Source organism: Leptonychotes weddellii, chromosome 12, assembly GCF_054177405.1.
Source record: "Leptonychotes weddellii isolate Sample4059 chromosome 12, ASM5417740v2, whole genome shotgun sequence".
NCBI classification, from domain to species: Eukaryota; Metazoa; Chordata; class Mammalia; order Carnivora; family Phocidae; genus Leptonychotes; species Leptonychotes weddellii.
In genome coordinates this window covers 61,910,565-61,933,209 of record NC_138380.1, presented here as the reverse complement: position 1 = coordinate 61,933,209, position 22,645 = coordinate 61,910,565, and the positions used below count along the sequence as shown (strand labels likewise).

Here is a 22,645-nt window from a genome sequence, read left to right as displayed (position 1 = left end):
CTTACATATTTACCCATGTAGTAAATACTTTTCCTGATGTTTCTCATTCCTTTGTGTAGATCCATATTTCCATCTTGCGTAGTTTTACTTCTGCCTGGTGGATATTCTTTAACATTTCTTGTAGTGAAGTTCTTCTGTTAGGCATTTTTTTTAGCTTTTTTTTTTTTTTTAAAGATTTTATTTATTTATTTGAGAGAGAGAGAGAACACATGAGAGGGGATAGGGTCAGAGGACGAAGCAGACTCCCTGCCGAGCAGGGAGCCCAATGCGGGACTCGATCCAGGGACTCCAGGATCATGACCTGAGCCGAAGGCAGTCGCTTAACCAACTGAGCCACCCAGGTGCCCCATATTTTTGTTTTGAAATAATATTTTTGTTGTTGAAATATATTTTCACTGAGTATAGAAGTCTAGGTTGATTTTCTTTCAGTACTTCAGAAATGGTGTTTCATTGTCTTCTGTCTTGCATTGTTTTTGACCAGAAATTTGCTGTCACCTCTATTTTTATTCTTCTGTATATAGCAGTTTTTTTTCTTTCTGGCTGCTTTAGCAATGTTCTCTTTTTCACTAATTTTGAGTAATTTGATTATGATGTACCTTCATATAGTTTTCTCCATGTTTCATATGCTTGGGTTCACTGAGATTCTTTGGATCATTGGGTTTACAGTTTTCAACAAATTTTGAAAAACCTGACCATTAAATAATGGTCAGATATTCAAATATTTTTTTTCTGTTCCTTCTCCTCTGGGAACTCAAATCACATGTATATTAGGTAACTTGAAATTTTCCCACAGTTAACTTCCTCCATACTTATTTTTCTTTTCTATCTGTGTTTTATTTTGGATAGTTTCCATTGTTGTGTGTGTGTGAGTGTGTGTTCACTAGCCTTTTGTTTTGCAATTTCTTGTATTCCATAAAGCCTACTCAGAGAATTTTTAATTTCTTATGTTGTAATTTTCATCTCTAGAAGTTCAATTTGGGTCTTTTAAAAAAATCTTACATGTTTCTACTTAATTTTTGAACACTTGAAATACAGTTTTAATAACTGTTTTGATAGCTTTGCTTGCTAGTCCATCATCTGTATTAGTTCTGGGTCAGTTTCAGTTGATTGACTTATATCTTTTCATTATAGTCATTTTTTTCCCCCTGCTTCTTTCCAGGTCTGCTAATTTTTGGTTGATGTCAGACATTGTGAATATTAGTTTGTTAGATATTGGATGTATTTGAATTTCTGTCAATCTTCTTGAGATTTGGTTCTGAGATACAGTTAATTCACTTGGAAATGGTTTGATCCTTTCAAGTCTTTCTTTTAAAATTTGTTAGTTGGGACTGGATTAGTGCTCAGTCTAGGGTTAACTAATTCCTGCTATTGAGGCAAGACCCTTATGTGCATTCTACACAATGACCCATAAATCTTGAGGTTTTCTAGCCTAGTAGGAGGCAACAGGCACTAATCCTGTTCCTGTGCAAGTGCCCAGAACTGTTACCTTTAATTTTTTCAGGTAGTTCTTTCCTTGGCCTCAGATAGTTTCCTCACATACTTGCACTGGTTCAGTACTAAGCTGAATCCTCAAGGGCAACCCTTAGAAGATCTTTGGATTTTTCTCTTTGTTCAGTTTTACTTTCTATTATTTTGTCCTGTCAATTCTAGCTGCTTTGGTCTCCCGAGACTCTCTGCTCTGTCTCCTCAACTTAGGGAGTCTGCTAGATTTCACTTGGATTTCTTCCCTGCAACATGGCCTGAGAATTCTCTCAATGCAGTAAGCTGGGGCACTTACTGGACTCATCTTTTGGTTCCCCTCTCTTGTACAACACAGTTCTTTTTTGCCTGACCTCTAGTAGCTTACAAACTCTTGTTTCATTCAAACTGCTCCCCTCCCCTTTTTTTGGTTGTTTAAGGTGGAGAGTAAATCTGGTTTCTATTACTCCAACTTGGCTAAAAGCACAAATATTGTGTCACTTGATTCTGGTTTGTATATTATCTTGTATGTTTACTTGATCAGTAAAGCAAATGGCAATGTAGAGAAATAAGGGAGATGTTATGGCATTCAGGAAAAAGAGCTTCTAGAAAATTACAAATAAAATGAGAAAATAAGTTTGACTCATTTTTTTTAACCAGGCAAATTCTTATGACAGCACCCAAAATGCTTTGCTTTCTTAGGCTATTATAATAAATTAAGTGAATTAAAGATGATAGAAGTAGAGAATGAAATAATAGGATAAAAAGAATAAATTAAAAGATCACAGAATAGAAAAAAATCTCAAGCTGGAAAGTGAAATTTGGGGTTGTAATGGAGAAGTTTGAGAGAGGGATTATATTTTGAGTATTTTTGTTGCTTTATGAAGGAAACATAAGTACAAATATCACCAGGAGATTGTCAGTCTTTAGGGAGATGTGCTGAGTAAGCATAAGGGTTGTGGAGCTAGGAGGGAAGCAAAGATTCTCAATGATGAATAGACATCAATGAGCAAATAATGGTATTTTGTGGCCCTTAACTCAAAACTGTTAAACCCAATAACATACAGGAATGTTTAGTGCCTTCTGATTTTATTGAAGTCTCACAATTATATTTCCTCCATGTCATAGTATATTAAACTCTTGGTGGAGTTTTTAAAATATTTGGAAGCAAATAAAAAATTTAAAATATTTGGAAGCTGTGAGGGATTTGGCCGCTACTTCCTTGAAGGAGGAACATAGGGATGCCTTCCACCTTTGGGAGATATTGGTAGAAAGTGATGACCTCTTCTTTCTCTCAACTTTCTCTTTATTGTTGGCTGCAAGAGAGGATGAGTATTACTTCTGAATCCACCAGGCACCATCCCAAACTGCTGTGGTGAAATAGATCACTCTGTCAAGAATAGAAATTAAACCAGCTCCATGAAGGCACTAGAAAAACATATATTATTCAGGATGGTGGTAGGTGTTTGAGAAAATCTAGCCAGGCAATTTTAGAGGACTTTTCACATTTTAAAATCATTTCCACTTGCTTAATAGAACAGTAATAACCTCATTAGCCTTTGGTGAAGTAACCTTCTTTTTACTTATTCTTCAAGTTTTGTCAAATGTTCTTATATATTATGTTTAGATCTCTGGTTTGAATTAATTTTGAAGGTTTTCCATGTAACAAATGTCTAGTATTTTCTTGAGAATAATGTGGGCTATGTTCTTGAGCAAATGGACAATCTTTAATAGCACCTAATCCCACTTTCCACAGAAAATGAAATCTAGAACAGCAGCTTATAATGTGTGTGTGTATCAAAGGATAATGGTAAAATGCACATCAGAATCTATAAATAGAAAAAAAAAGAATCTATAAATAGAGAATACATTCTGATCCACGAAAAACTTTAATAAATTGGATTAACAGACCCAATTACAATTTTGCCACAAGAGACGGAGAAGTACTTTACTTACCTCATATGCTACTTGTTTATCCAGTCCTCAAACATTTCTTGAGAAGCTGCCTGCTATCTGACAGTCTTCGTTCTATGTTCTCAAGAAACTTGAGTAAGCAATTATAGGATATTTTCTGTTTCACAGTAGCAGCAGGATTTTCATAAAACTATATTCTTTTTTTATTCCACTTCAGAAAAATGAATATAGCCAGTTGGCAAGGGTGTGTGCTTATACTTTGGTACTAAGTGACTTAAAGAATGGTAAAATTTTATAGCTTGCTATCACAACTTCTAGAGAGGGCTGCTCATGAATATTAAGTCAATAAAAGGCCACTTCTATAAAATTTGTATATTATTGTCTTTTTATGTAATATTGGAGAAAACACACTTCTGTGCCTTCTGTCCTTATAATTCTGAACTTTCAACTTCCTTTGTAACGAGCCTCCGCGGATAAAGCCAAGCTCAGCTGTAACCATGACTATTTTGACTTTCCTCTCATCCTGGAAGTTTGCAAGATTTACTCGTGTTATGAAATTCAAGGCAAACCCTTTGGCTGTGCCTGTTGACTGAGCCAGACTTGACATTTGCTTCTGTTCAGGAAAAATACTTCAGCTGCCAAACTAATATCTCTGCACAGGAAGAAGTAAATATCATGGAAACGAAATAAATACCTCCTCAAATGATTTTTAAAATGTGAACGTAGAAAATGGAAACTCATCTTTTTTGAAGTAATCAGAAAAGGTCAGCCATCAAGTTGCTTCCCAGTCCTTTGAGGAAAACACCCACTTGGAACCCGGGTGATAAACGGAGTGCAGTGAGGAGCTGCAATGCCAGGGTCACTTCTGGGTGGTGCCCCTTGTCACCTTTCCTCTATGTGGTGTCCCCTTCCCAACCCTAGGTATCAGTCCTTGAGATGTCACACCTTGACACCTAAATGCACTACAGTACGGTGTTTGGAAAACAAATTAACCTTTATCATTTTTTAAATTTTATTATGTTATGTTAGTTACAATACAATACATCGTTAGTTTTTGATGTAGTGATCCACGCTTCGCCTTTATCATTTTTTTAAACCTCTTTCATATTACATGAGCTTCTGTGCCCTTGGCTCCCTATATTCTTTCTGTGGATGCAGCATTTTCTCATATGGCTCTCATTGGGTGGCTCCCATGGCCATATTTCCTGTTTTGTCTTCTTTTCTGAGCTTTGGTCGTATATCTCATTCAATTGGAACCACAAACTCATCCACTTAAGTACTCTTTTTTAACCCCAAAGCCTATCTTTCTCTGGATTCCCCTGTGTCTTAAAGTCACACCACTCACTTTTCCTCTCATAAGGCATGAGGCCTTGAAAGAATCACCAACTGATTCCTTTTCCTTCACCCTCCATAAACTGCTAAGGCCTACCCCCTTCATTCTTTTCCAGAGTCACCAAACTACAGCATGTCCTTTCTGTTCCCAGGGCCATAACCGCCTTAGACCATGTCCCCACATTTGTTAGACTATCGATCACAAGTCCAATAACCATGTCTCTGGCTGCCTCCTATGAATTAACGCTTGCTTGGATTCTCTGGTTACTGAACCCACCCACCCACCCTTTGCTTGTAGATCCTTTTTCAGTTCCTTTATGCCCAGCTTCTCAGGTTCCACACATAGTCTCTGGTCACTCACTTGTCAAGGAGAGAGATCTAGACACCGTTCTTCACATGGTTGCTATAGTAATGTTTCTCTGCAGCTGTTTCTTACTCAGTAACTTTCAGTAATTTCTCATTATCTACAGCTTGAAGTTCAAGTTCTTTAGCCCAAGATTTTTTTTTTTTAAGATTTTATTTATTTATGAGAGAGACAGCGAGAGAGGGAACACAAGCAGGGGGAGTGGGAGAGGGAGAAGCAGGCTTCCCGCAGAGCAGGGAGCCCGATGCGGGGCTCGATCCCAGGACCCTGGGATCATGACCTGAGCCGAAGGCAGACGCTTAACGACTGAGCCACCCAGGTGCCCCTAGCCCAAGATTTTAAGCCCTCTAAGAGTCTGGTCTCAATGTACCTCTCTAAAATTAATCTTCCATTGCTCTTCAACTTAAAACTTCTATTCTGAAAACCTAGTCTCTCAGGTATAAAATGTGAATTCCGTCTCCAGGTCTTTGCATGGGACCACCTCTCTAGGTCACCCTCCTCATTCTTTTCTATTTGACCCAAGTCCTGCCTATCTTTCAAGACTCACATCAGACCTTCAGTCTCAGTGAAACTTCCTTTATTTATTGAAACACATAGTAATCTGCCCATTATACTCCCCTGTCCCACTTACTGTATAAATCACTCATGTTTGACTCTTTATTATTGTCTACCTTTCATTCCTATTTGCCTTTTGATGTATATGTTTGACTCCTTTTTCTGCCTGTAATGTTAGGATGTGGAATAGTGCCATGCTTTGAAAATTGTTTGTGGTTGCTGATAATGATGTTGGCTGAAGTAGTTCCTTTGCCAGTTGTCAAAGACACTGTACATACCCACATAAGATGTTTGGACAAGGAAGAAAATGGAACCATTACCATTCTTGCTGTCTTAGGAAATCTTCTTTGAGAAACCTCAAGGAATTTTAGAGGCAACACTAGAAAAATTCTTTGGCAGCACCATTAATGTATCATGGGATGAAATACTCACATGCAAATAAGCAGGAATAAAACCCAGCAGGACTGAGTGTGGGTCCAGTGAAGACATTCTTTTATTCCTTAGCCTTGACCTATTTTGGCATCTGGCTAAATAACTCCTTGTCTCTGAGGTTATCTGTTTCTGATTTGATCTGCATGAGTTCCAAGTCTCATCCTCGCTCCAGACTTCTCATTATTGCCGTGACCCTTTTTGGTTTCCAGGCTTTTGAGGCCACATACTGGCTTTTGACCTAAGCTCTGACTGCCACCTTATCCACTGTCATTCCTCTCCTGCCACTGGCTCTAATCGATATATCATCTAGCATTATGATTTCCAGTCACTGAACACTCTGAGACTGCTATTCCAAGATTACAATTGAGAGCCTTTTGTGATTCACAATTTGTAACTTTGTAGAGTTTCTTAGGTGCCTGAAGTGTACTTTTACTCTGGCTTTTCTGTGTCTTCATACAACGTTTGCATTGTGACATTAGAAAAAAAAATCCTACTACTGTCATGCTCTGTCTTGCAGCTTTACTTCCCAATATTAATGATGAATTATAAAATGAGTCATGCACTCTGATATAAACAGATCTTTAAGAATTAGCTGATGGTATTTGTGAAATTCTCATGATAGCCATCTCACTTAGCTATCTGAAGCCAGTTCTCTGATATTGTTGGGTTCCTTTATGAGTCCAATAGAGATAGTACAGCACTATTTATGCAATTTTTCCCAATAATCCTGAATATGAAAGGCAGGAACATCAAGTTTGTTATATACGATTCACGGCGGTTTGAAATCAGAACATCAGAGAGAATATGAGTTGTATTGTATCTAACTGATTCAGGAAGAATTTGGTGATGCTCATAGCAGTGATGGAAGAAGGTTCAAGTGCTCTGAGAGCTTTCATGAACCATTGGAAGCTTTTAGTCCCTCTCTTGAATCCATCCTTCTACAGTCAGATTTGGCTACTGCTTGGGGCCAGTGGGTATCAGTATGGATATTCATGACAAAACCTTTCCCTGTCCTCCTGCTCAATCTTGCTACAGAATATTAAGAAAAATTAAGCATGGGCAACTGGATATCCACATGCAGAAAAAATGAAGTTGGACCCCTACTTCATACCATCTAAAAAATTAACTCAGACCAAAAATCTAAATGTAAAAGCTAAAACTATAGAACTCTTAGGAGAAGAGAGGTATAAATCTTCATGACCTTGGATTGGGCAATGATTTCTTAGATAGGACTCCAAAAGTACAAGCAGCTAATGAAAAAAAATAAATAAATTAGACTTTCTTGAAATTGAAAACTTTTGTACTTTAAAAGACATCATTAAGAAAGTGAAAAGACAGCCCACAGAATGGGAGAAAATATTTGCAAATCATATATCTGATGAGTCTAGTATCCAGAATAAACAATCTCTTGTAACTCAACTACAAAAAGACAACCCAACAAAAAGACAAATAAATGGGCAAATAGGGTACCTGGGTGGCTCAGCCAGTTGAGCATCTGACTCTTGATTTTGGCTCAGGTCATGATCTCAGGGTTGTGGGATTGAGGCCCTGTGTTGGGCTCCTCACTAAGCAGGGAGTCTCCTGGGGATTCTCTCCCCCTCTCCCCCCCCCCATGCATGCACTCTCTCTCTCAAATAAATAAATAAATCTTTTAAAAAAAATGAACAAAGAACTTGAATAGGCATTTCTCCAAAGAAAATATGCAAATGCAAATAAGCACATGAAAAGATGCTCAACGTCATTAGCCCTCAGGAAAATGCAAATTGAAATCACATCAAAACACCACTTCACACTCACTAGGATGGCTATAATAAAAAGACTAATAATAATAAAGGTAGACAAGGATGTGGAGAAATTGGAACCCTTGTACACTGCGAGTGATTATAACTTTAGTGAAGCCACTTTGGAAAACGGTCTGGCAGTTCCTCAAAAAGTGAAACATAGAATTACCATATTGACCCTGCAATTCTACTGCTAAGCATATGCCAATTCTGAGAGAATTCAATCCAATTCCAAGAGAATTGAAACCATATGTACACACAAAAGCTTGTACACAAATATTCATAGCAGCATTTTTTATAATAGCCCGAAGTAGAAACAATACAAATGTCCATCAACAGTTGAATGAATTAAATATAATATGGTATATGCACACAGTGGAATATTATTCATCAATAAAAAAGAATGACATTGATACACGCTATCTGAACTTTAAAACATTACTATTTGAAAGAAGCGAGACACAAAAGGTCACATTCTGTATTATTCCATTTATATGAAGGTATAAGTTAGGTTAATGGTTGCCGAGGGCTGGGGAGGGTGAATGGGGAGTGACTACCAGTGGGTATGGAATTTCTTCGGGAGTAAAGAAAAAGTTGTACACTTAAATGGTGGTGATGGTTACATATCTTAGTAAATATATGAAAGCCCACTAAATTGTACACTTTAAAAGGGGGGAATTTTATAGTATGTAAATTTTATTTCAATAAAAAGTTAAGATACCCTTCAACCTAAGTTTTTGATCAAAGGGCTCTGATCCCCTTGCCATCAATAACCACTCCACCAGATCCTTGCCCTGTCATAATTATTTTCCCATTTTAAATTCTTTACCTTTATTCTTAAAGGCAACGAGATAGTAATTTCTTTGAAATCTAATGGGTGTGCTTTAACAGTCCACATGTAGGCACAAAACAGTGACTGTCTCCATATTTTCAGGTTGCAGGTTCAATGGCTTTAGGAGCCAAAGTTCTGGGGTCCTTGGCTTTGAAAAGAATGGATGCCTTTTCAGAACATAGGCATAAAACCAGGGTATCCTCTTTTGATAGATAACTCTTTGCAAGTATTTTTTTCTTTTCACGATTAAAAAGAATGTTTAGAGTCTTAATCACATTTAAAAATATCAGTAAAGTTTTTCTTCCACCTTCACTCATCTTTGAAATGGGAGCCACAGAGTATGTATTTATGAGAATTCCAGTGTTTGTGTACATGTTTCTCATGCTGTTAATGATAGGACAGAATCCTTCGATTTGGGGGGTAAGTCTGTATAACCCTGACTCTCTGCAGCTTTGGTAGATATCATAGAGTGTGCTCAGGTCACACTTGGAGTTTTATCTTTCTTGGATAACGAAACTTTGTAAGCAGTTTATTAGCAAAGCCACGCTAACCTTACTGTGGTTGGACAGACAGGAGATCTCAACTGAACCAGCAACAGAAAGAGAAATGGGCCCAGAGATTCCCGGAAAGGAGTAGTTTTCTTCTGGGGATTCAGTATGTCCAACCCAAGGACAAATGGGCAGAACCTGGGTAGATCGGACTGTGCTTGTGGTGAACTGGGAAATTTTACATCTCAAGTGCCAGCAAACGACCTTCTCGAACTTCAAATAGCTTCACTTTTTATTCTTTATCAACACCCAGTTTTTCTTTTTAGAAGAAATATTTCAGTTTTGGTGCATTATGGCTTTGCTCAGCCAGCTGGTTCAGCAGGTTGACAGGGTCAAGTGGAGAAGAAGCTTCCAGGACTTTTAGTGGGGAGTCCCACCCCCACCATGGGGACACGTGGGCCCCGTGTCACCCCGGGACTATACCAGGTTAGCTTGTGAGGGATCGTGGTTCGTTGCCCAGGGTCTCTGGCATCCCCTGCCTGACTTGTTGGTTTTAGATCCAGGACAGACTCTCGCCAGTACCTTCATATGTTGAACACTGCAGTCTCCTTTGCCTGCCTCTTATCTCTCGCTCATCTTGGTTCATCTTTGCTCATGGCCCATCTCATAGAGCTTTCTCTATAAGCTTGGTCCAGGGGCATCCTCCCTTTTCAGTGGGACTAAGACCTCATCCTCTAGGATTTGGCTACGGGTTGGGGAGCCCCAGGTGAATCTGGTTAAATAGCGACATTTCTGCTCCCACACGTTACCCAGTATTTCTAACTCAGGGGTACTCAGGCTTTAGTGAGCATCAGAATCACTGGACCCTGCCCCCAGAGTTTCTGTTCCGTGGGTTTCAGGTGGGGCCTGTGAATTTGCGTTCTAACCTGTTCCCAAGCAGTGCTGTGGCTGACAGTCAGAGACCACACTTTGGGACCCGCTGCTCTAGGACTTCTCCCATTCGGATTCTCTAGATTTGTTAAATGTGGTCAGAGTGAATCCAAATATTAAGAGGCCTTATTGTATTTCTTAAGTGACGTTGAATTGCTTTCTTACGGTTATTTAGAACATGATACATGTTTAATTCAGTACATTTAAAACTCTATTAGAGCCTCTTATTTTGGAATAAATTATCAAGGTGAAAAATACAGAGTATAATTTAATAATAATGCCATGTCCATCATGGCATTTGACGATTAAAGGCTCAATGTACATTTCTGTATGACGCCTTCCTCCTTTTCCTTTTTCTAGTCTTCTCTTCCTCCCTCCTTTCCTTTCTCACACATTTATTTAGTGCCTGTTCTGGACCTGACACTGAACTAAGGACCGGGGTACAGAGCTGAATCAGTAAGGGATGAGTAAGTCTGCAGCCGTGTGTGACATGAGAAGACCAGGGGCTGTGGCAGACGTATCTGCCCGCACAGTGGTAAAAGGATGAGCTCTGCAGGAGGGAGGCTGGGCGGGCAGCAAAGCTATCCCAGAGCCAGGACTGAAGAGCCTACTTAGAAGGAAAGGGAATCATAGTAGCATCAGTGCTACAATGGGGGTTTTTTCCCCCCTCTTTTGCTAAGCAATTTAATTTGCATCCTTGTATAAAAGACTTATGAGCTGGTAAATCTTGAATAAAAATAAATATGCTCAAAGTTCATACTTTTAAAGAAAATAACTACTGGCTACTTCATCTTTTAAACATAGTTTGTAACAATTTTGTCAGCCGATAAAATCATAGAAATATTTTCCTACAAAAAGGGAAGTTGAGGAAGGCCTTGATCACAGGGTTGTACAAATGGATGGATTCTAGATCCATTGACATGCAGGCCCTTAGATGGGTCCAGGGCCGACTCAGCCTGGTGATGGGTATTAAAGAGGGCACATATTGAATGGAGCCCTGGGTGTTATACACAAACAATGAATCATGGAACACTACATCAAAAACTAATGATGTAATGTGTGGTGATTAACATAACATAATAAAATTAAAAAAAAAAAAAGAATTGAGGACTCCGAGAACACATCTAAGAGGAAGGTCTTTGCTGTGGAAGGGTGCAACCTCCTGGCCAGTCTTTCTGAACCAGCGAGGACCGGGAACAGCTGTGTGGTACTCACCTTGCAAACACTACCCTATTATGTCTTAATACTTCAGGCCTGGCTGTGTCTCAGGAATCCTTTCTCATGCTTATAAAATGATCACATGTGCTTGGCCTGCCACTATATTAGGTTTTAAGAATGCGCCTCATAAGGCGATGCTCATAAGGCATTAGGAAAAAAATAGGAGGACAAGATCAACAGAGAACAGTTTCTACGAACATGGTCCTTGGAGTTGATGTTTGATGGAGCCAAGACCTGAGCCTGTCACTTACTACCTTTGTGATTTTGAGCAAATGACTTCACACCACTGAACCTCAGTTTTCTCAGGTGTAAAATCGGAATATGATGTAAAGTTGTACTGAGGATAAAATAAGATAATATATGAAAACTGTTTATATGTATTATAACTACACAGTTACTAAAGCAACAGCAAAAAGCCACAAAGAATAAAGGCATTTGATATAATTGCAGCTTAATCAATCTGGAGACTGCATGGAAAGATATAGTAATCTATCAATTACCCTGCAAGAAGTGTTATAAGGGATTGCTTTAAAATCTGAGACCAAGTCACCCACAAGTGTATCGGTGTATCAGCTGATGGACACATTGGGAGAATCACGTGATCATAGCTAGGCTTTTATCTCTTGACAGTTTGGGTGGAGTTGGGAGCTCACAGTGTCAGTGAGGGACTGGTTGAAACTTTTCGATAACTATTGAGAAAAGAAAATACTTTGTTTAGTGAGATAAGCTCATTTATACAAGATAGGTTTTGAAAGCAGAGAAGTTTCAGGGTGATAATACTTTCAGTTAAAGGAAAAGCAAATAGAGTCTTCCAACCAACCAAAACTATACATGTGCCCATACAAAGAAATTAGTAGTGTGATTCTTATGTCTCCTTGACAGAGATAATCTCCAAATCTATCATAAAGAATTTTTAATTTAGGGCACTTATAAATCTGTTTTTCTGGTTTTTTAAAACAAATATAAACGTTATGATAATCAGTCAAAAAGATAAATTAGGAGTAGAGATGCTTAGGCCAGGAGCTGCTTACTATGTGCCAGGCACAAAAGTAAGTGCTTTTACAAATATTAACTTCATTCACTCTTCACAACCACTCAATGATATGTACCTGTTTTACAGATAAGAAGCTTGAGGCTTAGTAGGGTTTGTCACTTATCCAAAGCTTTTACCTACCTTTCAGCTGGTAAGTGACCAAGCATAGTTTTGAACTGAAATTCGTTTCTCAATGAGTACATAACTTAACCATTATGCCATACTGTCTTACCAGCTGGTTTTGATTTGCCATGGTGGATTATCAAGTTACATGTCAGCTTCCTATTTCCAGTGCCTGCTGCTGGTTACCTAACAAGATAGGCCTACAGCTTATGTCCCATTAGTTAGAAGCCCTGGAATCCCTGCCTGCAGGCGTAGGTACCTTTTAGTGCCTCACACAGATGCCCATAGAAGTCTAGGATCCAGGATGATCTCTTCATGCTGGGGGTGACCCCATTGGAAATGGTGGGATCAAATGGGGCAGCTGGGTGGCTCAGTCGGTTAAGCGTGTGACTCTTGGTTTCAGCTCAGGTCATGATCTCAGGGTCGTGGGATTGAGCCCCGCATTGGGCTCTGCGTTCAGCATGGAGTCTGCTGGAGATTCTCTCCCTCTTCCTCTACTCCCCACCCCACCACCACCCCTGCTCGCTCACTCGCTTGCTCTCTCTTAAATAAAATATTTTTTTAAAAAATTGAAATGGTGGGGATGTAATACCAGCACATGTTTCTTTTCCATCTCTTCACTTGAGTGACGGAGCCTGACCGCTTGGGACTTCAGAAAGCTGCTCTGGGCTATGAAACAGCAGGAGGGGTAGCACCCCGACGAGTCCTGGGGTGTCTATCCATGCTTTCTTTTTCACCTGCTTCAAGAAAGACCCATTTCAGGAAAGAAAACATTCTTTGATGTTAAACTAATCCCTGAATTTCTTACTTTGAAACTTTGAGCCTTTTACCTTGTTTGGCAACTTTGTTTCTAGCATGTTTCGTATGTTTTCTGCTAATTCTGTGTGAGGAGGCTGCCTGGAGTGCAGGGAACCCAGCCTGACCCTCCTTGGGGGCCCAGACTTTGGAGTGAATGAGGTCCGTGAGGCCCAGGCCTGCGTGGCGCTTGTTGAGACGTCAGAGATGGCCAAGCAGCCTTATCCCCTAAACCCACGTTTCTTTGTTTGTATCTGCTCTGCACATCTTAGATAGCACCTCAGTTGTTTGAGTAACTCACAGAGAAGAAGAAAATTTTGTTTTCCTAGAATGCCTGGGAAATCGTATGTGGAAATTTCTAGCTGTGACATGCATTGTCTTTCATTTTATTATTACTACTAGAACTAAAAGTACAATGAGTCTGTGCCATCTGCTAGTAATAATTAAAACCAATAATATGAATGAAATGTGCTTCCACAGGTCATAGAGAGCTAGGGAATGTAGCTGGGATTCCCTGTATGAGCTATCGAGCTGTGTGTTTATTTCACCTTTCCCTCTTTCCCTCAGACACACACACACTCTCTCTCTCTCTATGCCTAGAAATTTTTAAGAAACATGGTAGAATATGTCCCCTGCTAATACTAAATCAATTTGTTAAAATATAATGTTCCAGAAATTGTTTTAAGATATGTGTGTAAATTATGCACATATATACACATAATATATATGTAGTATATGCATTATATGCATGTAGTACATATACATTATCATAACAATCCTAATAGCAAGTACTAGTAATATCTCCATTTTACAGATGATGAAACTGAGGCACAGAGAGGTTAGGTACCTTGTTCAAGATCACACACACATGGGGCGCCTGGGTGGCTCAGTCGTTAAGCGCCTGCCTTCGGCTCAGGTCATGATCCCAGCGTTCTAGGATTGAGCCCCACATTGGGCTCCCCGCTCGGCGGGAAGCCTGCCTCTCCCTCCTCCACTCCCCCTGCTTGTGTTCCTCTCTCACTGTGTCTCTGTCAAATAAATAAATAAAATCTTTAAAAAAAAAAAAAAAAGATCACACACACAGCCTGGAAGTGGGGGGCTAGAGTCTATGTGCTTAGCCACTAGACTCTGCCATCTCCATGATATTCGTATGTTTCCTGGGTGACGTGGGAGTTACTTTAGATTTTTGCAGTAGCTCAGAAATCACCATTAAGAACCCTAGGTAGGAGTGGGCTTGGTGGAAAAGGCACTGGACCAGGACTCAGGCCAACAGTATTTTAGCCCTCGTTCTAGCATTTATGAGTTGTATATACTTGCACATGTCTCTTAAGCCGCATTTCATTTTCCTCATCTATAACAGAGATGGTGATAATGTCTTCCCCTATGCCTCACAGAGGTGTCGTGAGGACAGATTACATGATAGATGTCAAAGACATCTGAAAAGACTTGAAGTGTGACATAAATACTCAAATGATTTTTCACGTGGTCATAGTTACTTGGGGAATTCCAGGCTAAACCTTTATTGCTCTTAGCCCAGCATCCTCTTCATTCATCTATACTACAGCAATGTCTTTAAACAAATTCACCTGCTGATCTGTGTTATTTCCTTCCTGGAGAACTGAGAAGTGTTCCACTCCCCCCTTGGCATGATCCTCTCAATACTATCATGGCAAACATGTTACTCCACTAAGAAATCATCTTTCTTTTCTTCTGATTTGACAATCATTACTTTTTCTTTGTCTATCACATGTAAGAAGCTAGGACCTCGTATTACCAATGAAAATTCCCTTTATAAATTTAAATCAAGTGAAATCAAAGGTGCTGCGAATGAAAGGGATCTCCTCTGAGCCAGACCAAGACTTTGTTTTACAGGAAGAAAGGCTGAGGGTCAGCATGAGGGACCTACGTGACCTCACCAGCAAATTAGGGCCAAAGTGGGCCAGAAAGCCACATGTCCCAGCTGCCAGCCCAAGGCCGGTCCTAGTTATGGTCCAGCCCCTCGCCCTGAGAAGTTACAGCCTGGGATTTATGTTGGTCCTGTGTGTTATTACCGTTAGCTCTTCTGCAAGGAATGCCTTCCCTCTTTAAGCGTTTGTCCTTTGTTACTTACAGGCGGAGATTGCACAGGCTGGGCGTGTCGAAGGTTACCCAAGTGGATTTCCTGCCCAGGGAAGTCGTGTCCTACTCCAAGGAGACCCAGACTCCTCTAGCTACACATCAGTCTGAAGGTAAACTATGTCTTCTGTTTGCTTTCCATATTATCTCTAGGAGAAATTGCCAGTGGGTCCTATCCTTCTTATTGATTTTATATCTTACCATAGCAGATCTTCCCAGGACATAAACATAATGACGCGCTGAAAGTCTAAGGCTCCCTTGGCCCAGATTTTGAAAGCTCTGGACAGGGAGCCCAGTGGTACTCCTCCAAAGGACCCGTGAACTTTAAAATGGATTACTTAGGTGATACTTTGTCAGAACTGTATGAAGGGGAAAAATCATCACAGGGTGACATACTAGAAATTTTTCTGAATTTTATCAGTAAGAACAGTGCATACATTACGAGTCATCATTTTCAGGAGTCAGCAAACAGTAGCACACCACCTGTTCCTCAAAATCGAGTGTTTTGGAATACAACCACACCCAATCATTGGTGTCTATAGTCTGTGTGGCTCCTTTCTTGCTGTAATGGAAGGGTCGAGAAGCTATGACAGAGCACTCACAGCTCACACAGCCAAGAATCTTCACTATAATCTGGCACCTTATAGAAACACTTTGCTGACCCCTGATTAACTTTGCCATTCAGATGACAACACATTAGAGTTTCTTACCATTTAAAACTTAAAATCGGTTAAAATCTCCATGCTTCTTCATGCATACTGGAAAACATCAGGTGGAAAATTCACATGCACATCCAAGTCAATCAAAAAATACACTAAGAGAAATTGAAGCTGATAAAATGTTCCCTAGAAATAAGGAATCACACGCAAGCAGAAGAGGGAGAGGTATATACTTAGGGTAAGAGGAGGTTGCATCCTTGGAAAATAGCATTATCGGTATAGCCAAGCAAATTCTCTTTTTACTTTATGGTATTTTATGGTTTGGTGTGATGAAGAGGATGGGAGAGTTCTGGGTTCATGGCTGTTATGTAGTAAATACTGAACAGAAGCCAAGAGAATGAAAAATGATTCAAATGCCTTGCTTGGTTTACAGCGAATATATGTATTAGTGCAGTTTGGTTTGTGCAAGCTACAGAGATTTTCAGTTTTGGTTCCAAACACATAATATCCAAAGCAAAGTGAAATCTGGTGCCTTGAAGTAGAGCACTCCCTACAGGTCTTCTGGAAACCTTTCCTGGGTAATGCTAGCTGCTGCGGGGACAAGTCTTTGGTGACAGGGCTTCGATCTTTCAAATCTGATAGTGAAATGATTATTAGAAGCAAACAAGTAGCACCCTCTGGTGGTGAAATTTTAAACCAGTCACTGCAACAGACTTCAAGAGCTGCATATTAATGTGGCAGAAAATACAAAGTTAGAAAAGCCTTTGGGAGTTCACCTAGCCTATCCTTGGACCTCCAGGCAGATCAGAAAGATTATTAAAAAACAACCTCACCACCCAACCAAAACATTTGTTTGAGTTAATTTGCTGCCAGAGGTATTTGCAGAGCTGTAGCCTGAGGTATGTTTATTTAGCCGAAAATCTGACCCATAACATAAAGTTATACAAGTGAAATAGGAGAAGGAGTGAATTCTATTTTGAAAATATGTAGACTTCAGGTATTGGAAGGGGTACGGACATATTTACAAGGGAAGATAAATTAAGGATGAAAAGGCATCGACTCTCAACTTTTAAACTGGAACACATCAAAAGAAAAAGCCTGGGCATTCTGTTTTATTACTGCAGAGAGCACTTGGGCACCCTCATTATGCTGTGGTCCAAGCAGCAGGAAAGAAGGAATTTATTTCTCAGCCATTGGCAGAAATTCTTCCTGTTTTGTTAACAAGATTCATAGAGGTTTTTTGTCGTGATGGGTGTTTCGATGGTTCAAATTCCACAATCCAGATCTGAACTCAAAGCTAGCTACTGTAGCTCTAGGACATTAAACAACGCCTGATGGGTCCAGACGGGCAGAACTTTAGACTGAGGTTCAGCAAGTTGTCCTTTCGCCACAGATGCTTCTTCGAGTCTTGGCTGCCCGCGGTCGCCCAGCTGCCTGGCTGACAGTGGTGCCCGGTGCTCGCCTTTCACCTGCTGTGTGAGGGGAGCTGGCGGAGGGAGAACTAGGGGGCATAGCGGGCAGTTGGCAGCGGGAATCCACTGTGTGGCAGGTTTGGGTTTGCTTCTGATTTGGGGCTTGAGCCAATTCAGAGGCAGGAAATGATGAACTACTGGATTTTATGACACAGTGAGGCTCTTGGATGTGGTGTATGTAAGATCCATAGCGTATTACTGCCCATAGCATATGGAGGAATGCTGTTTTTTAAGTGGTATCGTGACTACAGAAAATGTAACAATATTGAAATGAGTGATCTCAGAGCATCGATGTGTTCTGTATCCAATGGAGATCCAATGCATTCAGTTTTTGCCATGTTACCACTTTACTCTTTAAAATGAAGCTTAAGTCTCTTTTCTCCACTATGTACTATAATGAACATTCTCTTAACTTGTGATCGTAGTGACCTGTTATGAGAAACACTCCAGAGAACGATTTAAACCAGGAAGATTGAGGACTGAAGTCCCTATGAATACTATTTTTTCAATACAAATTTAAAAGTCGTCAGTTACAGAGAAATAAGGCTGAGAATAGGACACCCTGATTTGGGAAGCAGGATATCTCTACCCCCAAAACATTTTAAACACATGTTTTTTATTCCCATGTAGTAAGAAAGGAAAAAATTATGCTTCCCTGCCAGACTACCTCTGCCTTGCCTGTTATTAATACACCCTGGACTGCCCGTGACCTCCTGAGATTAGTTAGGAGCCAGTCTTCTGTATCCTTATTATAGTGGGTAAATGACTGGCTCATACAAGGCGCCCAATAAATGCTGTTGAATGACGAAGATGATGCCACAGATACCTTTGAAGCTCCTAAGTTCTGTAATGAGCCCTGGGAGAATGAGAATTTCTTAACTTGCTGGTAATGCGTAAGCCACTCTGGAGGGAGGAGGAAAAAACGTATACAACCTGTTGATAGTTTTGAAGTGCTCTCTGATCTTCCTCTCCTCTTCATATCTTATAAACGGGAACTGAATGGCTTCATGTTGGCTCCCCCCTTCCCCTACTTCCCTCCCATGCCCTGTTTCTTATGCCCAAGAAAGACCTGCTTTCGTTGCCCACAGTGCCACATAGCGTCGGCTTCCATACACTTGCACATACTGTCTCCCAGCCCGGAATGCCCTCTCTCCTGTCTGCCTTCCTTTGGGAAGTCAAAGGAGGAAGGGACAGTCAAGGATTAGCTCCTTGGTAATTCCGTTTCTTGTAGGCGTCGCTCCTACTGTGGGCATAGTCCATTTCCCCCTTTATTACTTCGTGTTTAATGATTATCTAAATGTCTGCCTTGGCATACATTTGGGCAGACTGTGTGTCCTTCCCTTCCATGCCCAACATGGTGCCTGGTTCAAAGAAAGGGTTCAATATCAATGGAAGAAATGAAGAATGCCATGATGCTGGAGGAATAAGAAAGAAGGAAGAGAAAATATTCACTGGACTTCAGCGGGGAGGGAGTATGATCTATGTATTAAGGCTACATTGGTTGTACGGGTTTTTTAAGGAAAAGTCCTGAGAGTGAGATTGTGCGGGAAGGGGAGTTCAGTGTTTCCATTTCAGCCAGGCCTCTAATTTCACTCCCATGAACATGGGCATTAACTACCCATAAACATGGCACAGTTGTGAGAACTGAAGGTGAAAATCACCTGGGTTGGCGAGGACAGAACAAAGCAGTCACCAAGTTTTTACTGTGCGAAGACACTACTTAGGTACTTGAAGTTTAGAAGAGGTGTGTGGGAAGGTGGCTTAGGAAGGCTCTTGTTTCACCTTTGCACTTAAAAAAAAAAATTTCTTGATTGGTTGAGGAGAATTTCTACTTTGGCTTCCCATCCTCTCCAGCATATACTAAATCCAAAAGCTATAAGTGTAGGAGAGTTGCCTACAGTAGTCTAGTCTAGCATTGTCCAATAGAAACATAATGAATGGATCCCTACATTTGTATCTTTGGGGTAAATACCCAGTAGTGCAATTCCTCAACTTTTTGAGGAACCTCCATACCGTTTTCCAGAGTGGCTACACCAGCTTGCATTCCCACCAACGGTGGAGGAGGGTTCCCCTTTCTCCGCATCCCCGTCAACATCTGTCGTTTTCTGACTTGTTAATTTTAGCCATTCTGACTGGTGTGAGGTGGTATCTCATTGAGGTTTTGATTTGTATTTCCCTGATGCCGACTGATGTTGAGCACTTTTTCATGTGTTTGTTGGCCATGTGGATGTCTTCTTTGCAAAAATGTCAGTTCATGTCTTCTGCCCATTTCTTGATTAGATTCTTTGTTCTTTGGGTGTTGAGTTTGATGAGTTCTTTATAGATTTTGGATACTAGCCCTTTATCTGATATGTCATTTGCAAATATCTTCTCCCATTCTGTCGGTTGTCTTTTGGTTTTGTTGACTGTTTCCTTTGCTGTGCAAAACCTTTTTATCTTGATGAAGTCCCAATAGTCATTTTTACCCTTGCTTAATTTAGTAATCCGAAGGGGCACCTGCACCCCAATGTTCATAGCCACAGTGTCCACAATAGCCAAACTATGGAAAGAGCCCAGATGTCCATCAACAGATGAATGGATAAAGAAGTGTGGTGTATTTATATATAATGGAATATTATGCAGCCATAAAATCTATGCAGCCATGAAATCTTGCCATTTGCAAAGACGTGGATGGAACCAGAGGGTATTATGCTAAGTGAAATAAGTCAATCAGAGAAAGACCATTATCATATGATCTCACTGATACGTGGAATTTGAAAACCAAAGCAGAGGATCATAGGGGAAGAGAGGAAAAAAAGGAAACAAGACAAAACCAGAGAGGGAGACAAACCATACGAGACTCTTAATCTCATGAAACAATCTAAGGGTTGCTGGAGTGGAGGGGGGTGGGAGGAATGGGGTGGCTGGGTGGTGGACACTGGGGAGGGTATTGTTGTTGTGAGTGCTGTGTATTGTGTAAGACTGATGAATCACAGACCTGTACCCCTGAAACAATTAATACATTATATGTTAATTAAAAAAAAAAACAAAACATAATGACCTAGGGAGGCCTAGGTGGCTCAGTCAGTTAAGCGGTGCCTTCAGCTCAGGTCATGATCCCAGGGTCAAGCCCCATGTCCAGCTCCCTGCTCAGGGGAGAGTGTGCTTCTCTCTCTGCCCCTCCCTGTGCGCACACTCTCTAACAAATAAATAAATAAAATCTTAATAAAAAGAAACATAATAAGCCATCATTAATCTTAATAATATGTTTTATTTAACTCAGTATGTTAAAAAACATTATCAAAACAAAAATATGTAGTCAATATAAAAATTATCAGTGAGATATTACACGTTTTTTTATATTAAGTCTTCAGAATCTGGTGTGTATTTTACACTTAGGGCATTTCCCAATTTCAGACACTAAATTTTCTTTCTTTTTTTTTTAAGACTTTATTTATTTTGGCGGAGGGAGAGAATGAGCAGGGGGTGAGGAGCGGAGGGAGAGAATGAGCGGGGGGGAGGAGCAGAGGGAGAGGGAGAAGCAGACTCCCCGCTGAGCAGGGAGCCTGACTCGGGGCTTGATCCCAGGACCCCAGGATCATGTCCTGAGCCAAAGGCAGATGCTTGACCAACTGAGCCACCCAGGTGCCCCCAGACACTAAATTTTCATTGGAAATACTTGAACAGTAATTATATTTCTGAAAATTTATAATTGAAACAGATTCAAATGCCACAGTTGCTCCAAACATATTTAAAAGCTTTTTTTTTTTTTTAAGATTTTATTTATTTATTTGACAGAGAAAGACAGTGAGAGAGGGAACACAAGCAGGGGGAGCGGGAGAGGGAGAAGCAGGCTTCCCGTGGAGCAGGGAGCCCGATATAGGGCTCGATCCCAGGACCCTGGGATCATGACCTGAGCCGAAGGCAGACGCTTAACGACTGAGCCACCCAGGCGCCCCTATTTAAAAGCTTTTCAATGATGGAATCAAATATCAGTTTTTAAAGTTAAATAAAAGTACAAATGCAGTTCCCTGGTTGCATTAGGCACATCTCAAGTGCTCAATAGCCACACAGGGTTAAGGGCTCCTGTATTGGACAGCTCATGTCTACCACGGACCATCATTTCACGGATTGAGAAGCTGAGACCCACAAAGCCAGCCTGGTCTTCACTTCACCATGGCTGGCCAGAGGCACTTGGGAGAGGAGACACCCCCTGATTTGTAGAGAACTCCTCCAGGGGCACGATGGCATCATAGATTTTCCTCCCCTTTGTGAGATCAGCTATGTCCAAGCAGGTGTTAGATGGTGGGACAGAAGCAAAGTTGTATTCCAAGCAGGGCAAGTTCACAAATAAGCCTCATTCTGTCATCATGGAGACAGTTATGAGAACTCCCCTGGGTTCTCCCTTCATAGTCTAGAGCTCAGATAATGGGATGTCCACTCCTTCCACCCTATCTTCGTGCTGTACGAAGGACTGGTAAAGACTGTGTATGACCTCCTTGTTTGTTATCTATGCCCATGCTGCTTCCCTCTCCCTTTTTTCCCCACCCTTCTGTGTGAAGTGATTAGAGAAAATGATCAAGGCTTGAATTCTAAACCGTGTACGGTTGAGTTCTAGATCTTCTTACACCTTGGTGGCCCCCAAGAGCATAACTCTTTGATACAGAATTGCCAAATAAAGTCATTTTCCAGAGAATCTAGGTGGAAATATTTATTTGAAACCTTAACATGAAACCAGGCAGTTCTTAGGGTTATAATTTCCTAGTGGAAGCCAATCCGGAAACTCCTAGAGGTAAGTTGGGAAAACACAGGCTTTGGTGGTATTATCTTGACTCAAGCTCTTTACCTGGCTCCCGGGTTCCTGGACCTTACACTCGTTCTCTAAACTTACTATTTAAAGAACAGCCAGGTATTTGGAGACAAGCCATGGTGGCATCTGGATGCAAATTAAAAATCCCCAGTGAAGATGACACACACTGGCCTTATTTTTCGTTTCTGTTCTGTAGACAAGAACAGACACTGTTCCAGAAAGATACTGACATCTGCCATGTTTTGCTTCCTTGAACTATGCCTGCCATTTCCGCTTTGACATTTGATTAAAGTGTTAATCCTCTTTCAGAACTAACTGTAGAGGCTTCAGGCCCATTGTTTTTTGTTTTTTTTTT

General features: G+C 40.6%; 1 protein-coding gene across 4 annotated transcripts in view; it reads left to right on the top strand.

The window, feature by feature from the left end:
- Nucleotides 1-22,645, top strand: part of DYNC1I1 (dynein cytoplasmic 1 intermediate chain 1) — a 301,647-nt gene that overhangs the window by 60,315 nt on the left and 218,687 nt on the right. For all 4 annotated transcript variants that reach the window (XM_081800510.1, XM_081800508.1, XM_081800509.1 and 1 more), the window contains one exon: nt 15,368-15,483. In XM_081800510.1, coding sequence (XP_081656636.1) covers nt 15,368-15,483 — 116 coding nt within the window. The remainder of the gene's footprint in view (nt 1-15,367; nt 15,484-22,645) is intronic.